The sequence below is a fragment of the Eumetopias jubatus genome, unplaced genomic scaffold (assembly GCF_037043125.1).
Source record: "Eumetopias jubatus isolate StellerSeaLion01/CBP00866 unplaced genomic scaffold, mEumJub1_p1.0 scaffold_14, whole genome shotgun sequence".
NCBI classification, from domain to species: Eukaryota; Metazoa; Chordata; class Mammalia; order Carnivora; family Otariidae; genus Eumetopias; species Eumetopias jubatus.
The window spans coordinates 105,667,959-105,685,564 of NW_028274820.1; the positions used below are offsets into that span (position 1 = coordinate 105,667,959).

General features: G+C 53.2%; 1 protein-coding gene across 1 annotated transcript in view; it reads left to right on the plus strand.

Annotated features, from left to right (window-relative positions):
* The window catches only part of DPP6 (dipeptidyl peptidase like 6), a 719,037-nt gene that overhangs the window by 640,094 nt on the left and 61,337 nt on the right, over positions 1–17,606 (plus strand). The window contains exons 11-16 of the mRNA XM_028089214.1: positions 3,428–3,551; positions 5,288–5,326; positions 10,123–10,230; positions 11,348–11,439; positions 12,283–12,330; positions 13,995–14,113. Coding sequence (XP_027945015.1) covers positions 3,428–3,551; positions 5,288–5,326; positions 10,123–10,230; positions 11,348–11,439; positions 12,283–12,330; positions 13,995–14,113 — 530 coding nt within the window. The remainder of the gene's footprint in view (positions 1–3,427; positions 3,552–5,287; positions 5,327–10,122; positions 10,231–11,347; positions 11,440–12,282; positions 12,331–13,994; positions 14,114–17,606) is intronic.

The following is a 17,606-nucleotide window of genomic DNA, read 5'->3' on the forward strand; positions in this document are numbered from 1 at the left end:
TTTGCAGATGATATGATACTATATGTGGAAAACCCAAAGGACTCCACCCCAAAACTGCCAGAACTCATACAGGAATTCAGTCAAGTAGCAGGCTATAAAATCAATGCACAGAAATCCGTGGCATTCCTATACACCAACAAGACAGAAGAGAGACAAATCAAGGAGTTGATCCCATTTACAATTCCACCCCAAACCACAAGATACCTAGGAATAAGTTTGACCAAAGAGGCAAAGGATCTGTACTCAGAAAACTATAAAATACTCATGAAAGAAATTGAAGAAGACACAAAGAAATGGAAAAACGTTCTATGCTCAGGGATTGGAAGAACAAACATTGTGAAGATGTCAGTGCTACCTAGAGCAATCTACACATTCAATGCATTCCCCATCAAAATACCATCCACCTTTTTCAAAGAAATGGAACAAATAATCCTAAAATTTGTATGGAACCAGAAGAGACCCCGAATAGCCAGAGGAATCTTGAAAAAGAAAAGCAAAGCTGGCGGCATCACAATTCCGGACTTCCAACTCTATTACAAAGCTGTCATCATCAAGACAGTATGGTACTGGCACAAAAACAGACACATAGATCAATGGAACAGAATAGAGAACCCAGAAATGGACCCTCAACTCTATGGTCAACTCATCTTTGACAAAGCAGGAAAGAATGTCCAATGGAAAAAAGACAGTCTCTTCAACAAATGGTGTTGGGAAAATTGGACAGCCACATGCAGAAGAATGAAACTGGACCATTTCCTTACACCACACACAAAAATAGACTCCAAATGGTTGAAAGACCTAAACGTGAGACAGGAGTCCATCCAAATCCTAAAGGAGAACACAGGCAGCAACCTCTTCGACCTCAGCCGCAGCAACTTCTTCCTAGAATCATCGCCAAAGGCAAGGGAAGCCAGGGCAAAAATGAACTATTGGGATTTCATCAAGATAAAAAGCTTTTGCACAGGAAAAGAAACAGTCACAAAACCAAAAGACAACCGGCAGAATGGGAGAAAATATTTGCAAATGACATATCAGATAAAGGGCTAGTATCCAAAATCTATAAAGAACTCTTCAAAGTCAACACCCAAAGAACAAATAACCCAATCAAGAAATGGGCAGAAGATATGAACAGACATTTTTCCAACGAAGACATCCAAATGGCCAACAGACACATGAAAAAGTGCTCAACATCGCTCGGCATCAGGGAAATCCAAATCAAAACCTCAACGAGATACCACCTCACACCCGTCAGAATGGCTAAAATTAACAAGTAAGGAAACGACAGATGTTGGCGGGGATGTGGAGAGAGGGGAACCCTCTACCCTGTTGGTGGGAATGCAAGCTGGTGCAACCACTCTGGAAAACAGTATGGAGGTTCCTCAAACAGTTGAAATTAGAGCTACCCTACGATCCAGCAATTGCACTACTGGGTATTTACCCCAAAGATACAAATGTAGGGATCCGAAGGGGTATGTGCACCCCAATGTTTATAGCAGCAATGTCCACAATAGCCCAATTGTGGAAAGAGCCAAGATGTCCATCGACAGATGAATGGATAAAGAAGAGGTGGTATATATACACAATGGAATATTATGCAGCCATCAAAAAAACATGAGATCTTGCCATTTGCAACGACGTGGATGGAACTGGAGGGTGTTATGCTGAGTGAAATAAGTCAATCAGAGAAAGACACGTATCCTATGACCTCACTGATATGAGGAATTCTTAATCTCAGGAAACAAACTGAGGGTTGCTGGAGTGGTGGGGGGTGGGAGGGAGGGGGTGGCTGGGTGATAGACATTGGGGAGGGTATGTGCTATGGTGAGCGCTGTGAATTGTGCAAGACTGTTGAATCACAGATCTGTACTTCTGAAACAAATAATGCAAATATATGTTAAGAAAAAAAGAAGTTAGCAGGAGGGGAAGAATGAAGGGGAGTAAGTTGGAGGGGGAGACGAACCATGAGAGACGATGGACTCTGAGAAACAAACTGAGGGTTCTAGAGGGGAGGGGGTGGGGGGATGGGTTAGCCTGGTGATGGGTATTAAAGAGGGCACGTTCTGCGTGGAGCACTGGGTGTTATGCACAAACAATGAATAATGGAACACATCAAAAACTAATGATGTAATGTATGGTGATTAACATAACAAAAAATTATTAAAAAAAAAGTTGGATTATGCCTGAATGACATTCTCACCAGTCAAGTCCCCAGTAGATGGGCCAAGACTTGGATGGGCAGCCAGGGCCTCCCCACCCCCGACGCGGGAGGTGACAGCCTGAGTCAGCTCTTGACTTAGGTTATTTAAAGTTTTGATTAACAGGTGGATTCGAGAAATAGAGGACACAGCAATTTAATCTTCTCTCCTACTTAACCCAAGCTTAGTTGAAAGCACCTGGTGATTTAGGCCTTTCTGTTGAAAAGTAATCACTGGGCGTACTCACGTGCCTTTCCAGCTTGCTAGGCATTGTCTAGAGAATGTGCTGCCGTCTTTAGTGATAAAGGATCTTGTAAGACCACAAAGTAATCATTCTGAACAATAGATCTCATTATAGATATAGATGGGGTAGGTGACGAAACAGGGTTAGCTGGCCTCTAGAACATTCTTGGAATTCACCCAGGGATAGTCTTTCTGTACTGTTGTATTTTTGGTATTTTCTTCTTCCTCTTAAAGGTGTATATATATATATTTTCCCTAAAAAATCCTGTGTTAGAAGGGCTCTGGGTGGTTGAATTACTTAATGGAAGCCCCAGTACCCCCCATGGTAAGTACAGGGTAGTCTAGAACACTGGTATTTGCAGGTTTGGGTGAAAGCAGGTGTGTGACATCTTCAGTATCAAACGAAATCTGCCTGATGCCTGGAGCCATGAACCAATTTCCCTAATTAGCTCGTGAATGTCCCTGGGTGTTCTGCCTTCACAGCAGAGGGAAAGGGAGCACAGAGCCTTCCTCGGCGTGCCTGTGTGTTTTTCCAGCATCTCACATTCTGTGAGAGCCTCTCTCCCCAAGCCCCTCCCGGTTCTCGCTCTGCTGGCCCCTCTGGGACCTCCTTGCTGCCTCTAGGGAGCTGGACGTGTGTGTTTGCCCCGGGCTGTGGCAAGAAAATCAAGCCAGTAGGTCAGCCTGGGCTGCAGCCTGACTTATAAAACCCACAGGGCAGCACCAAGGCACGGTCACCCTCCGGCGGACGGGCAGCTGGTGGTTGGGCCGAGCGCACTGTATACGCGGGGAGCAGCCAGACAGAACCACACCTCCACGCCTAGTGACTTAGTTTCCCCGCAGAGTTCAGTATCAACACACATGGTCGGGAAACCCCACTTCAGAGCCTCGCGGACGTGTCCATCCCTGACACGCCCCAGCGTGGGATGTGCCCGGCTGCTGGCTTCCGCGGACAAGAGCGATAATTCCGTGTGTTTGCGTGTTTTCAGGGAGTACTACATCACCATGGTGAAGTGGGCCACCAGCACCAAGGTGGCCGTCAACTGGCTGAGCCGGGCGCAGAACGTGTCCATCCTCACCCTCTGCGACGCCACCACTGGGGTCTGCACGAAGGTACGGGGAGGGGGCAAGGACCCATGGCCGGAAGCAGCGAGGCGGCAATGGGGGAGGGGCGGGTTGGGCTTGGGCACTGGTCACTGAGCCCAGACCGCGGTGGGAACCTGCCCGCGGGCCTCTGCTTTGCTGCCACCTTGTGGGTGAATTGTGTACTGCTGCAAAACTCACGGCTGAGCCACCCAGCGCCCCAAGGAGTCCCGTCCTGGGACCTGCGCGCCCTCGGCAGTCTATGGATGTGTTACACCCCTTTACCTGTGCCCACTGCTGTCTCACGATGAGCATTCCCCTCATTTTCCAGTGGCCATCAGGGAGGGGAAGGGGTGGCCTGAGGCCCCGGGACCCAGGTGGGGCCAGCACTGCTGCCTGGCTTCCCCCTTTGGTTGGCTCTGTCCTCCAGCGGACCCGAGCCCGTGCACTCCTGGGGTGGGTCAGCGCCTGGCTGGGTCAACGCCTGGGTGGGCCGGCATCTGCCTCTAAGAGCACTGCTGAGGCCAGCAATGTTCCTAGGGACCTTGGGCTGACTTAATGTGAAGTTAGAGAAGGCAAATGAACGTGGTGAAGACAAAATGAAAAATATGCACAGGGAGCGAGAAAGAATGGAAATCCAAACGAGGCCTGGCCACTGGGCAGAGCAAGGGAACGGCCCCACCATTGCCCCCCAGCCTGCAGCAGGCACACACTCCACCCTGTGGGCTCAGGATCTCCGCACTCCAGGTCGAGCCCCAAGAGGCCGACCTCCTAGTGCTAGGTTAAAAAAAAAAATCAATTAAACTCCATTAATCAATCCAGGCAGGTCTTTCAGAAACTCCTTTTAGGACCATACGTTTTTATTTCCCAAGTCTGCAGAGCATCTTTGCTGTGGCTTGGGAGGCCTTGAAGCCGCTCTGGCCACACCAAGCACAGCGTCGAGGGGAGCTCAGTGATCTGCTGTCCTCCAGTGAGTCAGGGATGTACCTTGTTTCTCGATATGATTGAGAGCAGGTGCCGGGTTATGCTGATGGGCTTATGGAAGGGAAGAAGGGAAGGAGTAGACACACAGCCAGGAAGCTGGGAATTGCTGGGAATCTACACCTTGTCTCTTCTGTGCCCCGAGCTGTACATGTCAGCAATGCGGTCCCTTCCTACCTCTGGTCCACAGACAGAAGAACCCCCACTCCCCACACCCCCAGCAGCTGGAGGCCAGACCAGCACCGGGAGCAGCAGCCCCCTATTGCATAGCTGTCATGCTGGTGTTTTTTGTTTCGTTTTGTCTTCCATTGTGCACCTTGCCACACAGTCCTGAGAGATTGACTTTTCATATACATTTTCAGTCCTTTTAATGCTTTGGGCTACTGGGATTGTTATTCAGAGCTGCGAACTGATATGTCCACACGCGTGCACACACGCACACACGCAAATCCCTGCAACAGTGTGGCACCTGAGATTTGCTTTTAAGTGGGCCCCTGCGTGGACAGGGAGGGCCCCAGGGTTAGGCGTGCACCGTCTTCCAAGGGACTCCTGCCCGCCATGGATACGTCCCCGTTGCTGGGGTGAGTGGCGTTTGCCTGGTTCGGGGACACGTGTGCGGGGCTGTGAGCCGCAGCGGGGACACGGTGGAGAGCCGGGTCGCCGCCTGCCCGGGCCACGGCCCCATCTGCTTGCGCGGCCACCATGGAGGGGAATCAAGCACTGCTGCTCACAGACACGAAACATGCAAAGGCAATCGTTTCTCTAATGCTCGTATTTCATTTCAGAAACACGAGGATGAGAGCGAAGCCTGGCTCCACAGACAGGTAACTACCCCACGCCTGAGTTCCCACGCTCTCCGCCCGCGCCAGCACTCTGGCTTCCCAGGTTGTCACAGCCCCACAGGGCTGCACAGCTTCCTGCGCCGGGGGGGGGGGGGGCGGTGGGGGGCGGCGGGGCGGCTCAGCCCATCTTGCCCTTGCTCCCCGTGGCCTTGAGCACCACCGGAGAAGCACAGAGCCACGGGAGATAGTCGTGAGATCTTCCCTGGGGAGATCTCAGGGCTCAGTTAGAGGGCCGGCCTTTTGGAGAATTGTGACGAGTCCAGAGAAGTTGTCCAGTCTGCTCTACCGCGGCCAGAGGGAAGGAAAGTGCTTGCAGTCCATTTCTCTCCACGTGCTCTCGGGGTGTCCCGTGCGAGGCCAACCCCGCTCCTGTGTGGCCTGAGCCCTCCGGGGGGGCTGGCCTCAGAGCCACCCCTGGCTGTCCCGTCCCGACGCGGGTCAGAAATGCGCGTTAGCCAGGCTCTGGGGGCTTGAGATTCGAGGAGGTCAGGTGAGGCTGACAGGGACGCCGTCTGCCCCAACAAAACAGGTCAAACTGCCCCAATATAGCAAAGCTCTCAGCACTGGTGTTTTCTGTCCTCATCACTCTGTCTCACTGCACATCCCAGCAAAGAACAGGGGAGAACGTTTGAGAAGCTTCCTTCCTTGCTGTCCAGCCTCCTGGGATGAAAACTGCCTGAGGATTGGTGGGGAGGGTCAGGAATCGTGGTGGAGCAGGCACAGGCATCCATCTTTACTGACGTGATCCACCAGGGTCAGGGACCGCTGGTGACACCTCTTCCATGTGGAATGGTGGTCGGTCCCTGCCTCCCTTCACTATATCTGGGGGGCGGCCTTGTAAGTGGGCATGGCTGCTTTTCAGACTCCTCCTCGCTGGTCTTACCTGAAAGAGGACTAGCCCAAGTGCCCACTTCTGTTCCTTGCGTGTAAGTCTGGGTGCCAAGTCCAAGCCGAGAAGACACCAAGAACAGACAAGGGCTTGAGAACCCTGTGGTGGGAGCTGGGAAGTTCCCAAAGGCCCCCTGGACTCATGACGTGAGCACAGATATCAAATACATGTGCATCAGACAGAACGTCAGGGAGGCTGACTTGAAAGAATCAGAAGAGAATGCATTATCTAACTGGTCGTCTGATCAGCCAGTGCTTACGGATCATACCAGGCACTGCACTAGCACCAGGCTCTTCTCCTGAGCCCCTGGCTAGCAAGTTCGAGAACGTCCTTCCTTTTCTTGGCTCGACGACGCTCTGTTGTATGGATAGACCACAGTTGGTTTATCTGTTGATGGGCACTTGGGTTGTCTCTGCTGTTTGGCCATCTTGAGCAGTGCAGCTAAGAATATTCGTGGAGGGACAGGAGCCGGACAAAAGGGCCCCCATTGTGTGATCCCGTGAACATGAAATGTCAGGAATAAGTGAGTTCACAGACAGAGCTGTTGCTGGCTGCCGGGGCTGGGGAGGGGCACAGGGATGACCAGCTTCAAGGGCCTGGGGTTCTATCCCAGGGGATGGAAATGTGCTGGAACCAGAGAGGTGCTGGTTGCACGACCTCGTGAATGTACTAGGTGCCACTAAATTACTCACTTTTATTAAAATGTTTTGTTTTGTGTGAATTTCACACAAAAAAATACCTTTTTTTAAAAAAAATGAATCCACTAGAGCAGTTCTCAAAGAGTCACGGGGTAGAAAGGGAGATGAGAGGTGCACATGAGTCCAACGTGTGGCGAACGAAAGTAATCCTAAGATATGCAGGAAATGTGTTCAAGTGTTAGCGGTCAGTGGGGCTGGAGCAGGGAGACGGAGTGTGACCCGGGCGGCAGCGCTGGGACCCCCCCGGAGTAGGGGCAGCTTCTGTATCTGAGTAGGAGGGGCCGAGGGAGGGGCTCCTCGCTGCAGCCCAGCAGTGTGTTATTCTCTGGGAGTGGGGGTGCTGCTCAGTGCTCGGCGGCTTCCCTGTCCTCCCGCCATCCTGGCTGGTCCTCGTGGTCCCGAGGCTGCAGGGCTGGGCCGCTTTGCTGTCTTCATCAGCGCTGCAGGGACACCGTCGGCGCTGGGATGTTTCTGTGTTTATCAACACGGCGTCTGGTGGCCACCTGGGAACACCATCCACGCTCCAGACAGACAGCCGGATGTGACTTAGGAAACCAGATCTTCCCAAGCAAAATCAAGTCAGCACTTAAAAAGTAGCATGAAGAATTGCACTTCTAAAATGTAGACTTTAAGGCACTTACTGAGCAAACAGCTAACGTTTTTAAAACAGCCATTGGAAACCACGTCATGCCGTTTTGAGTGGAAGATGGCACATCCCATAAAGGAATCGCTTCCTCCAAGCTGGTGCGTCCCCGGGTCTGGTCCGGCGAGCATGGGGAGGCCCTGATTTCTGTGGGTACCACGCCTCAGGCGTCCCTAACACACAGCTCCAGGGGCAGTAGGAAAATCCAGTTTCAGCAGTTTCTCATGACATTCCTTTCAAAGAGATGTTTCCTAAAGGAATTGATGGACCCTGCCTTTCAATCGGTAGCCTTTCCGAATCCTTCAAGATACCGTGAGGTCCTGGAGGGTGAGTTAAGAATGTGTCCAAGGCTGACGGCTGTCTGCTCACCGAGCAGGGCACGGTATCCTTTGGAGAGAACAGAGTGTGGGACGTCCCATCGACCCCGGGAGACCCAGTCTGCTTAGATCAACGGTCTTCTGATCCTTGGCTGCCAGGGGAACAGGGGTGGGCTGGAGCAGACCTGAGCCTCCACCCCCTCTCTTTTCCTCCCCTATCCTTCCTGAGGCCGCTGCATGGACCCCACGGGGCTCCCCATGAGCCGACAAAAGGAGGCGAGTATGTATGTGTCCCACAGGTAGAGGTCTACCCAGTTCTCTCTCTTCTAGGAATATTCCAGAAGAACAGGCAGCTCCCGCCCGACACACACACACACATATTCCATCACCACCAGCCATGACCTTGCAATGTCATCCTGACGCAGACCCATAGGGATTTGGTGTAGAGTCCCAGAACCCATCGTCTGGTTGAAGAGGTGGCCTGTGGGCCAACATCTGACAGTCTTTCTTCTTTTACCAGAATTTTGGTTTTGTGATTTCAGAATCCAGGCTGGGATATTGGGCAAGGTGAGTGTATCTGAACCACTCTCTGGAAAGAATTGGCAAACATGGTACAAATAACTCACAAAGAATCTCCTTCTTCACTGATCTGCTGCGAGTGGCGTGGAGAGACTTAGGCCTGGTGCACGAGAGACTCCCTGTTACGCAGAGAGACTAGAACGCTTCTCCCAAAACCCAGGAGAGTCAGAGGCAGGATTAACGTCTGGATCCCCTCCTCAAAAACCACTGCGCTTTCTCACCGAGAATACATTTACTGCCCAAGAAACCAGGTCTCCGAGAGGCTCAGGGCTGGTGCAGAGCCCTCCCTCATCAGTGTAAAGATGACATCAAAATGATGAGGGCCTTCTCAGTATAACAGCATCTGGCCAGAACTAATTATTTATTACCTTCATTCAGAGTATTTTTCTCTGCCAAAAGGGCAAACATTTCCCCCAGAAAACCGAGGCAATATTGCAGTATCTGTCCCGCAGTTGGCAAATAGAAGGACATTTAAAAAGCCAAGGTCACCGCTCGCTTTCCCATTCCCTCTGCTTTTAAATACCACACTGCCAGCTCTAAATAGAAAAATAAATATTTGCAGATTAAAGGTTTCATTTTATTGCAAATATTCATGAAGATTAAATGTCATTTTAATCACATGTTAGTTTATTTCTCTGGGCGCGTCGCATTTGCGGGTACGCATTCACTCATTGCAGGGAAATGTGTGCTCCTGGCACCAGCTGGGGCTTATTTACCATTTGTTCTCAACCCGCATTAGCGTGGAGCTCCTTGAATCAGAAAATATATATCGTAGCCAACTAATTGGCATTCACGGATGGAAACTTTCAAGCTGGAGCTCCAGAGATGCCGAGGTGCCGCTGTAACAAATGCCTTTTCCCCATTGAGGCGTCGGCCAGCCCCCGGGGGCCGGCGGGGCTAAGCTGTGACTGCTCGGCGTTGGGGGGCCGCGCAGAGATGGGGGCAACACGCTGCAGGTCTCGGCTTTGAATCCAGCCTAGACTTCCTTCCCCCAGGGAGAGCTGGGAATGCTGATTTCTTTCCAGGGAAAAGTGGTGGCGGATCCCAGCACACGCCTGTGTGTGTTAGAGGTCCCTGAAAGGAGTATTCCCTGCACCTGCATCTTAGAAAGTGTGAAATTTGTCCTTGTTTGCTGTTTCTTTCTCTTTTTACTTGTCTCCCTGGTGGGCTATTCGGTGTGAGATGGGTTTTATGAAATAAAAGAACAAAAGACAGGACTGAACATGTAGAATTCATGTTCGGGCAAAATCAGATTTGTGAGTGTTCAGAACCACGTTCTTCATGATGGATGATAAATGCCCCCCCGCCCCAGAAGTCCTGCCCTGCCCTGGGCTTTCACTGAGCTTCCCGCGCCCACGGCCGGCACTGTCCTGTCAGCCTGTGCACACACAAGTCCGCTCTGTGGATGCTTCTCTAACAAAGGGATGTCTTTCTCTGTCTCTGCTTAATTCCTCAATCTTCCTCTCCTCCTAGAAGATGGGTTTGACTTGTGAGTCCCAAGGAGAGGAAAGGCCCCACCCACCGTTTATTCTTCCCACTGGATCTCTCATTAGAAATTACAAAGAAAATGGATCTCAAAATGTATTTTGTCATGGTCAACCTCTTCCAAATGAAGCCTTTTTATAGACTGCATCCTTTGCTTTCATCCACAGAATGAAGAACCGGTATTCTCCAAGGATGGCCGAAAGTTCTTCTTTGTCCGAGCCATCCCACAGGGGGGTCAAGGAAAGTTCTATCACATCACCGTGTCGTCATCACAGGTAATCCTGACCTTTTCTAAAACTCTTTGCTGTGCTGGTGACAGCCCCTCGTGGTGACCGCTCTGCGCGTCCTTGTCATCTGCAAGGGCCCCAGGGCGAGCCCCAGGTTCAGGAACTGGAAGGTAGGTTCCCGGAGGTGGGGCAGAATGGGGCTCGCAAAGTGCAGGGGCTCCTGCTCAGAGCAGTGGGTTGCATTGGCCCTTCCTCTTATGGCTCAAAGATGCTCAGTGATGACACTTCGGACGCTGTGACAGAGACTATGGGACCCAAGGACTTGGGCCTGCGACTTCGACGAACCTGTGCCCTCTACCCTTCCTCCCCACCCGCTGGGCTGTCCCCTTACCCTCTGTCCCAGGGCCCCCACTGCCGTCCAGACTCCCCTGCTCCCCGCGGGCTCTCCCTGCTCCCCAGACCCCGCGGGCCCCACCTGCCTCCCCAGCGCCTGCCATCCAGCACGGGGGGCCTGTGCTTCACACCAGCCCCTCCGCACCCCATTCCAGATCACACTGTTCCTGCCAGGAGGGTCGTGCATCCCTCCCTTACAGTTTATTGTCATAATTATTTTACTCTGTAAGGCACTCAAGGCGAGAGAGTACAACACTCAGTAAAACGGTTTCAAGCCATCCTTGCAAGTGATGGCAGAGAATGGCAGACATGTCTCCCACCCCCCTCCCTCCCTTCCTTCCCCCCTCCCCACTTCCCTTCTCCTCCGTTTCCTTGCCCTGGTTCATTCCCGTCCCCATATTTCTCTCTTTCCTCCCCCCCGGTCTCCCTATGGCAGTGACTTCAGTAGCGAGATCACACGTTGTAAAGAACGGCATCAGTAGCCTATGTGGCATTCGTGTCTCTCATGAAACCCGTGTGCCGCAGGTGGAGGCACTGGCCATCGGGGTAGCGGGTGACAAGTTCCACAAACGCGGACTCTGCCAGTCTCTGTGTTGCTGACATTCAGAGAAGGGGAGAGGGCTGGGGCCCGGGGTGGTGAGCGGAGGCTTCGTGGACAGGCTGGATCCAGGCGGGGGGCACATGGCACCCCCACGTGGTGTGGGGCTCCTGGGTTAGGAACAAAGCATGGGTCAGGCTCGCCAGTTCCCCCATGTCCCGTCTGGTGCTCCAGCCCAACAGCAGCAATGACAACATACAGTCCATCACCTCCGGAGACTGGGACGTGACCAAGATCCTGGCCTACGACGAGAAGCGGAATAAGATGTGAGTAGGGCTGGCCGCGGGGGTGGGCAGGCCTCCAACCCCAGGGCCCAGGCCAGCACTGCAAGATGGGCCCTTCCTTTCAGTCACATGGGACTCCCTGGGTCCAGTGTCTCGAGGGCCCCACTTCCAAAGTTGTACGACACTGAGCAGAGGGAGCTGAGCGGCCAGACCCGTGGGGAGAAACGGGTGGCAGTCGCAGCAGGCCTGCCGTGTGCCATTTGCGAGTTCCAGGCCGTGTGCATAGGGCCCCGGGAGCATACTCTTGTTCCACACAGCGGTCCCACGGGCTCCGTTACAGGCTCCCCTGTCCAAAAACAAGCAAGCGGAGACAGAGAAGTTAAGTCACTGACCCCAGGTGATTCCGATTATTCAGACGGTAACGAGGGAGCTAGGGCTCAGCTCAGATGGCAGAGGCCAGGCCAGGATGCCCTCCTCCTCTGTGATCCTGTGACCAGAGTCCAGGCTCCCGCCCGCGCTCCGCATGACAAATGAACACCATTCCTCCAGCGTCATTGCCCCAGGCTTTACGAGATCACCTGGCTGGGTCCTGGCCCCACAGGAGGCTAACAATCTTGTAGAGAAATTCCCGCATCTGAGTCCAGAGACATGCATCACCATCCTCACCCCCGGCACAGCCCGCCCCCCCTTGCCCCCTCCCCTGGGTGTGTGGCTCACGGCTTTCCCCGCCTGCACATACACGGGGCTGGGCCTGAGCGGGAGAGTTGGGCCTGTCCCCATGCACCGACAGAAGTCCCCGGGAAGTGCGTGCAGGCCGAGCCTAGCAGTGGAAGGCAAGCCTGCCCTGGAGCCCGCTGATCCCTGTTCACCTGCTGGTCTTTGCAGCTACTTCCTGAGCACAGAAGACCTGCCGCGGAGGAGACAGCTCTACAGGTACGTGGGCACCGACCTAGGAGGTCCTCGGCTTGGACAGCGTGCCCCATGCCGCAGGGCACTAGGGGAGGCGCCGGGCAAACCCACCACAGGGCAACCCTGTAATGTCCAGAGACTATGAGCAAGAATTGCGGAGACCACCGCATTTGAAGCTTTTCTTTTTCTGCTTTTGTCAAACGAGTTCCCCCGACTCACTTTCTCGTGTTGATAACCGACGGTCTTTCCTTCTCACCGTTGTTCGAGGATGATTTGGAGCACTCGTTCTCAGTGGGTTTGGTCGGAGGCAGGTCTGGTAGGGTGTTTGCCGGAGGCCGGGAGGGGAGCAGGCCGGCTCTACCGACTCCACATCGTGGCCGACCCGCTGTGACCCCGGTCAGTTCCGTAACCTCAGAGAAGGCAGAGGGGTGACATCCGAATCCTGGAAAGGAGACTTTTCCCAGGGTCAGTCCCTCTTCAGTGTCGCCCCAGTGACTGTTCTTCCCAGAGCAGGTGTCGGGCTCTGAGACGGGGTCACCAGAGGTGGAAATAGGGCAAATTTACCTCCTCGATGTTTTCCAGACTAGAAGCAGGTAGCAGCGGGTGGTGGCCTACATGCACACCAGCCGCCCCATGTGGACCTGAGGGCCAGAGAGGGTGACTCACGGTCTGGATGGAGCCTACGCCTGGCTTCCCTTCCCGTGGAGAAGACACTAGAGAAGCCCATCAGGTGGACCAGTGGCCCCTCCCACCCGCCGGTGCATATGTGCTGAGAGTGTAAAAGCCCAGGGGAGTCCTTTTGGATGGAGGAAAACTGGCAAACCCATGGGTCACAGGCTCACTTCTCCGTGTAGCCGTGCGTGTCTGCCAGGATAACCTAGATCATTCCTGTCCCCCACAGGACGGAAGGCGATCAAGGCCGACCGCCTACCTTCTCCTCTACCTTACACATAGGCTAGAAGGCCCTCTTCTGTCTGGCAGGAAGGATCAGCCCCTGTAGACAGGTTTCCGGTGGGGCCTGGGGTCCGAGTTGGCCCTTCCCCTGCAAAATGCTCAGGCAGGAACTCCCTCCAGGTGTGTGCAAAGACTCCTCGGTACCTTCATTTTTGGAAACACATTTCAGGCCTTCTTGACGTGAAATTGTGCTTGCTGAGTGTGGTCCTGGGGATCCTGTTTCCCTGGCCCCACGAATGAGGAGCACCAGCTCTCGGTGCGACTCTGCGGGAGACCCCACTTGGGAACGGCCAGGGTTCAATTCAGCCCGCGTCTCTGGGGTTCCCGGGGGTTCCTGACGCGCCGTGCGCCAGAGCTAGGCCCTCAGAAACAAGCCAGAGATCCGGAAAGCCATCTCCTCCTCTCCAGAGGGCCTGGCACCGAGCACTGTGCCCCCTCACAGTGGGGGCACCTGGGCCTGATGAACGCGCGGGTGACCGGAGAGCAGAAGTGCTGCGAGCTGAACTCTTCGGAGTTGGGGCGCCCGCCGGGCAGGAAGCGGACGCAGAACGGAATGTTCCAGAGTGTTCCGGGGCGTTCCCAGGAAGACGAGGCAGAGGCCCAGCGCACAGGCGCAGCGTCAGGGACTCTGGAGCGCGTGGGGGGCACTGGAGCCGGGCTGGGGGTCTGCACCTTGTCCGCGGGGCCTGGTTCCCGCCACCTCGGCTCATGGCCCGCTGTCTCTGCTCCTCCAGCGCCAGCACGGTGGGCACCTTCAACAGGCAGTGCCTGTCCTGTGACCTGGTGGAGAACTGCACGTACTTCAGCGCATCCTTCAGCCACAGCGCCGACTTCTTCCTGCTCAAGTGTGAAGGTAAGCCGGGGTGCGGCAGGCCAGCACCCCGATGGTGGGCAGGGGAGGCGGCGGCAGTGGGAACGAGTCCCAGAACAGGGGGTTCTGCCCGATCACGGGTCCAGGCTCCCACCAGCGGGTCTCGGCACCGCCTCTTGGTGGGTCTTACACCTTCCCTCATGGTTTACAGCCCATCCGAGTGTTTGCACGCTGTTAATCCCAAAGTTCATCAACATTTTCCACAGACAGTCTTGGGAAGTGGGTGAGTGAGTGTCTCACACCTTGATGAACGTAGGCCATGTAGAAAGGTAATAAAGGAATTTCAAAGATCAATTTCTCAAGCATATTTAAGGATGGAGGTAATAGAAAACTGTCTCAGACAGGAAAAAAATTATTCTGTGACCTAATTCACGGATGATTTATCCCAGAAAGTTCCCGATCACACCGGTCAGCATACACAGAACAGTAGCCATGTCCCACAGTGGACAAAGCAGTATCTTAGCATCTTGTTCTCCTATGCTAGAAAGATCAGGTATGAACCCATAAAAAGGTAAGTGCTAATCAACATGGTTGTTACAAAGTATATGTCAAAGAAGAGCCACTGAGATCGCCTCAGAGGGTGAGACCATGCCGCAAATGGGACTGACCAGGCCAGGAGCAATTCAGTCCTGCGAGTTGTGGGTGGAAAATGGAGAATTTTTGCTGGAGCACGGTCTCGTTAGCCTCTGCCAGGTGCTCACCGGGGCACGACCTCACCCTCTTTTTATGAGTGTCTTCCGAAGTCTTGAGAAGCCATACAACAGGATGACTCAGCCCCCTGACCACCACAGGCGTAGCCCCAGACATTCTCCCAAGATAATGGGGAGACAAACGGTGTGGGGGGGGCCTCTGAAATACAACTTTAGCACCCCCTTGGCCCCTCGAAGGTTATTACCAAACTCCACGGGAGGTCATGTGTATCAAGGTCTCCTGGTTACCAGGCCAGCGACTCCTGCCGCCCCATGGCAGGATCTTTAGGAGCTTACAACTTGGGGAAATGTGGAGCTTTATGTGGCAGAGATGGGAAAATGGCAAGCCGGCCTGCCAGGACCTGAGACAGCAGCCTGACTGGAGCCACGAAATCAGACATCCGCAGTCTTGTCTCCGGGAGGAGAAGCGTCCTAGCAAAATACAGAAGGAAAAGATCGAAGTGAACTTAAAAAAGAACGTCCCAGACAAGGATCTGTCATTTAAAATCCATTTATTTAGCGTGTTGCCTTATGTTAACGTCAGCATAAACTAGCCTCTTGTCTACAACATTTCTCTGTAAGTATTTTTTTTATATTAACCTATTTTCTGGCTAACGTAACTCGAATACCCAAATTAACCTTGCCCCCAAAACCTAATCGAAACCTCATTTTTAAAAAGGGATCTTGTAAAAAGACTTAAGTGTACAAAGCCTATAGCGGCCAACCCTCGGCCCCCGGGCAGGGTGAGGGGGACTTAGCGCCCGTGAGTCCTGCCTCCGGTGTCCTCCACCAGCATTGCTGGTGATTGCCACGGGGTGAAGCTCCCAAAGAGAGTGATTACGCTGTCGCAGAGTCTGATTGCTTGGGGGTTGTGCTGGGGTTGAAGAAGCAAGGAAAGGCTCATGGATGAGGTGGCACCTCAAATGAAGGCGAGAGTGGGATTCAGAGTGTGAAGTGCAATATAGTGGGGAAGGTGCAGCATGAGAGGGGCATGGGGGTGCACTGAGATCGCGTGGAGGGTGCCCACCCCACCCCCAGCCTGTGAGCCTAGATCCATCCATAAGGGCTCTGAGATCATATGGAGGGTCCCCACTAGGCCTGGGGGCCCCCATCCATCCAGAAGTGCTGAGATCACACGGCAGGTCCCCCACAGCCTGGGAGCCCCCATCCGTCCAGTGGAGTGCTGACTTGTATGGAGGATCCCCCCACTCAGCCTGGGAGCCCCCACCTGTCCAGCAGAGGCTTGCATTTAAGAAGTCCCACTTAACCAAAATTAAGTCTCAATAATTCTATTTATCCCCATGTTTCTCAGCAGAGATTAAAGTAGGCCCACATGTGTAGCCCACAGTAGCAGTCATTAAACTTCATCCCCTGTGTATTTCTTTCATACCCCAAAGCTACTCTGGAGACTCCTATAAGCCTCTGACCAAAATAATGTCCCCACCCGCGGCTCGAGAGGCTTTCCTTCTCTGCTCCTGCAGCACTGGGTAGATTACCGTGGCCTCTGAGATGCAGCCAGAACGGCACCACCAACAGCGAATCCTCCCCCTTTGGGCTGAAGAAAAACATAATGACATTAGTGGATTCTCTGTGAATTAGGGGAGGGGAGATCTGGGAACGCTTCCTGTTCACAACCACTTGGCCCGTCCCACAGGGAGCTGTGAACGGTTCAGTGTGGACAGAGGAGGAGGTTGTAGCCCAAGGATTTAGAACCAGGACAGGGCGGACAGCAACCAGCCAAGACAGATGCCCAGGCAGAGCAGCCTCGGGTCGTCACGCTGGGGGGTCGGCGGGGCTGGGCATCATGCGAGCGGCTACAAGATCACCCGCATATAAACGCCTCCTGCCGGTCTATGCACCTTCCATTATGGGGGGTTTTGGTTAGTTCATCTGCTGTGGCCCTGTCCCCTTAACTTACAGGACGGTGTTAGGCGTGGTGACTGAATCCCAGCTGACTGGCACTGTCAGCTGTCTGCAGGGAGTGCAGCTGTGTCACTGGCCCTTTGGTGTGTGGTCCTTCCCCTGGCGTGCGGTGGTCTCCACCCTCATCATCACACTAACTGAGTCTCATTCTGTGCTGTCTTCTCCAACGCTTCTTAATGTTTAGTCTGTGCTTTCTCGAGGCTTGTCATTTCCGTATTTCCATATAATTTTTTTAAGATTTTATTTATTAGAGAGTGCGCATGCACACAAGCGGAGGGGGTGGAGGGAGAAGCAGGTTCCCTGCTAAGCAGGGACCCCCCGCAAGCTCTGGCTCCATCCCAGGACCCCAAGATCATGACTTGAGCCGAAGGCAGATGCTTAACCAACCGAGCCACCCAGGAACCCCTGTAATTCTTAAATTCTTAATTTTTATGGTGTAAAAATTTTGAAAGGCATACATTATTTTTATACTTTTGCACACAATAGATTAAAATAGCGTAGGTGAGGAAAGACTCACGTTTGCAATGCTTACGTCCACTCCTTACCTAGCGAGGCCCTCCTACGTGTGCCAGTATTTCTGTCTATAAGACATGGGTTTCAGATGGTCACTGAATGCTTGCATGAGGAACGCCTGTAAACCAGATGCTGTAGAACCTTGTGGAAATTCACCCACATATTTAATGTACAGATGTTTAGATTTCTTTCCAGACCTCTAGGGTCTGGCACTGAAGCTAGATGCATCCAAAATACTGTGTTATGATGTGACACTTTATAATGATTTTCCAGGAAATATCAATAAGCTTTTGATCTACACACTTACTCGTCTTCTCACTGACCCACTAAGATGGGTGATGATGGAAATA